We start from the raw sequence: 3,089 nt of genomic DNA, 5'->3' as shown, positions 1-3,089 counted from the left end.
TTATCTAATTTATTTAAACTGTGCTCTATTTTCTTACACATTTCTGACTCCTTATTTTCGGCGGAAAATGTTTGGAAAACTGCCTCTCGTGTTTGAATTTGTACATCACTGACAACTTCCTCCATTGAACTAACTATTGTTTGGACCGTGCTTTCAGCAACACCAGAAGCTTGTAAGTGTGCAACAATTGAGCCGCACATACTATCAAGAGAGTTCGGTGTGATAACAGGGGAACCTGCAACAGGGATGCAGAAGTTGTTGGCTCATCACTTGACTTGATGACTTGAATTCAACATCAGAATGTCTTTGCATGTCCTCTTCCTGGTTGGTATCAACCTGTTCATCATGGTGATGACTGTGTACATTGTTAAGATGCTTCCTGAAGCCATTGTATGTACAAAAAGAAGAAGGACATCCTTGTTCTCCACACTTCAGACGTAGGTTTTTGGCTGGGTATAAACCGTGTTGGAACATTAAATGTTGACATAGAAGCGAACAATTTTTGTGGTGTGTTTTGCAAACAAAACAGGTGAACATAATCACTGAAGTTTTTTTTTAACAATTCCTTGACCTTTGTGCAATGGTGGGAATTTAAGCCTCACGTAGCAGTCGTGCTCTCAGCTCCTTGACTCGTGGCGTTTCCTTTGTGCTTCCAACATCTATGTTGTAGACTGTGGTTTGAATGAAGGTGTAGAAACCGAAGAGGGCTTCATCATAAGAGAGGCTGAAAACATAATGAGCTTTGAATAGCCCATCAAAGGCACCCACCGACGTCAGGGCGTTGCATGGGATCGGTTTGTTGTCCACAACGATGAAGAATCTCTCGACTTTCTTCTTTTGCTGTCCAGTGCAGAGGAGGAAAGGCTGTCTGGCATCAACTTTCTCCAGGAATGTAGTGAGGCTGGCTCCATGCTATAGTTACAAAGACACAAATGGATATGCTTAGCATACTATAGTAGATAAACAGCTCCCGTCTTAGTCCTTTGTCAACCTACATCTCAAACTTATTTACACACAGTACAAGTTCATGGTACATACCTTAACAAATCTAACAAGATGGTCCTCTGCCTGTGCGGCGCTGATCTTGACAGTTTTCTTATGGCCTCTTGATGTAGGGGGCAGAAGATGCAACAGCAACAGGAGAGCTGACATATCACTATCCCAGCCTTGAAGACAAAAAAGGACAGAACACGGAAAATTAAAAAAAAAGTATCACCTTTCTTATAGGGTTAGGGTTAATACATTTGCCATTTAGCTAAAAGAGCAGCTGATCATTATGTTAAAAAAAGCTGAACTGCATATGTGAATAATTAAAACAAATTGAGATATTATTGATACAGGAAGACTATCCACATTTACCATGATCATTCTCAGTCTCAGGGTTGCAACCTGCCCGCAGTTCCTCAACATGAAGACTGAAAGGAAGACTCTGGCTTTCTCTGATGACTTTGGGCTTGAAATATGAAGGCCACTTTGCAAGAAACTTTCCAGACACTTCGTCCCCAAACATCAGTGAGAAATCCTGGTCAATCTTTAAACAGAGATACACCATCCATTTACAGGTTACTTGCATTTAGAAGGATTCAGTATTCAAATATTTATAACACTATCAAATAGTCTATAGATATCCTTACCAGTCCGGGTATGTCAAGGAAACGAGGGAAGACGTCAAAGACTGAAGATGTTGCATCCTGGTCATGAACCAGCTTCTGTCTGTATTCAAAGGTGGCTCTCATCTTCTCTTTGACCACGGATTCATCTGTGGAGTGTCTTATTACAGACACGGCCTCTCTGCACTCCTCATCCTTGAGCTGTTCAGCAATCAACAAAGATTCTCGTTGGGTTGTTGGGCTGCCCTGGGGATTGGGCCTGGAATGCCCACGGAGGCCATCGTGCGTGTTGCGTTGGACCGTCTTGAGTCTCCAAGCAAGATAGCCAGTATTCGCCTCAGGGTCATAGTAATGTTCCTGTTCACACACAAACAAAACATTTAGAAATATAAGGCAGAAATATAGATTGATGATGAAAACAACTGTTTTTGGATATCAAAAAGACTTACATATCCATGCTCTGAGTACGGATCTTGTAGATATGGGAAAAGGTTCACAATTCCGAGCGCATAACTAGTCCTGACACTTCTGGGGGAATCCTCCTTTGAAAAAATAAATAGATACACACATACAGTTTATTACATTTGTTTCTTATTAATTTTTGCTCTGTCATTTGAAAGGATTTCTTACCCATGTGAATCTGTCATTTCTGCAACCAGAATGTTGATCATATGTCTGCGTGTTGTGTCTGACAGCGTCTTAGTTTTGTCATATTCTTTGAAGATTTCTTCACCTTTCGGGTTGGACCTCAGAATAGTATCAACTTTCTGCAAAAATTTTTTTTTTTAAGTAACCAGTAGCTTCACGTTTAAACAAATGTATTATTTAATTAGGGCCCTAAGCTTTGTTACATTAGTTTAGTAACACTATATACTGTTATAAATTAATCTAATAATCTTAAAATCCAGTACATTTTACAGACAGTTTCAAGGTTTACCTGTCTTGCTTCATTACGTTCCAGCTCTACCAGGCCTCTCTTCCTCCTCTCTTTAGTGGATGGGAGGATGATGGTCGAATCTGAATTTGCAGAAGCTGGTGATGCGGGGGGTCCTGGCAATGAAACTGGTGATGCTGTGGAGTCTGACAATACGGAGGACTGCGAGTTGTATTCCACCAATTCAATGTCCAACTCTAGAAATGAAGTCAAAAATACATACACACCGATTAGTGGAAAAGCATGAACATGAACACCCTGCCTCCATAATATACGGGTGCTTGGACTCAAAAGGTTTATCCTTACCCGTCACTGAGTACTTGCGGTATCCAACCTTGAAGTTTCGGACCCCTGACTTTATCAGCTCATCAAATGTGTCTGCATCAACCTCGGTATCTGATGCATCAGTCAAGGCTAACACACCCTCGGATAGAGGTTGAGCCTGCAGACTAAATTTGTCCGTTGCTGGGAGAAATAAAAAATAAATAAAAACTTAAGCCACCTCATCCATTATCAATATAGCTATTTGAGCAATAATTATTCCT

General features: G+C 40.8%; 1 protein-coding gene across 1 annotated transcript; it reads right to left on the bottom strand.

The window, feature by feature from the left end:
* Positions 1–292: 292 nt before the first annotated feature.
* Positions 293–2,143, bottom strand: LOC115539087 (uncharacterized). The gene is made up of 5 exons (XM_030350287.1): positions 2,060–2,143; positions 1,635–1,967; positions 1,360–1,531; positions 1,039–1,166; positions 293–912 (listed from the first exon to the last, which is right to left on the bottom strand). The coding sequence occupies exons 2-5, from the start codon at positions 1,734–1,736 to the stop codon at positions 592–594; spliced, it is 723 nt and encodes a 240-aa protein (XP_030206147.1). The 5' UTR covers positions 1,737–1,967; positions 2,060–2,143; the 3' UTR covers positions 293–591.
* Between the last annotated feature and the right edge of the window lie 946 nt (positions 2,144–3,089).

Source organism: Gadus morhua, unplaced genomic scaffold (assembly GCF_902167405.1).
Source record: "Gadus morhua unplaced genomic scaffold, gadMor3.0, whole genome shotgun sequence".
NCBI classification, from domain to species: Eukaryota; Metazoa; Chordata; class Actinopteri; order Gadiformes; family Gadidae; genus Gadus; species Gadus morhua.
The sequence above is the reverse complement of the archived record's forward strand: the minus strand, read 5'-3'. Positions and strand labels throughout refer to the sequence as shown.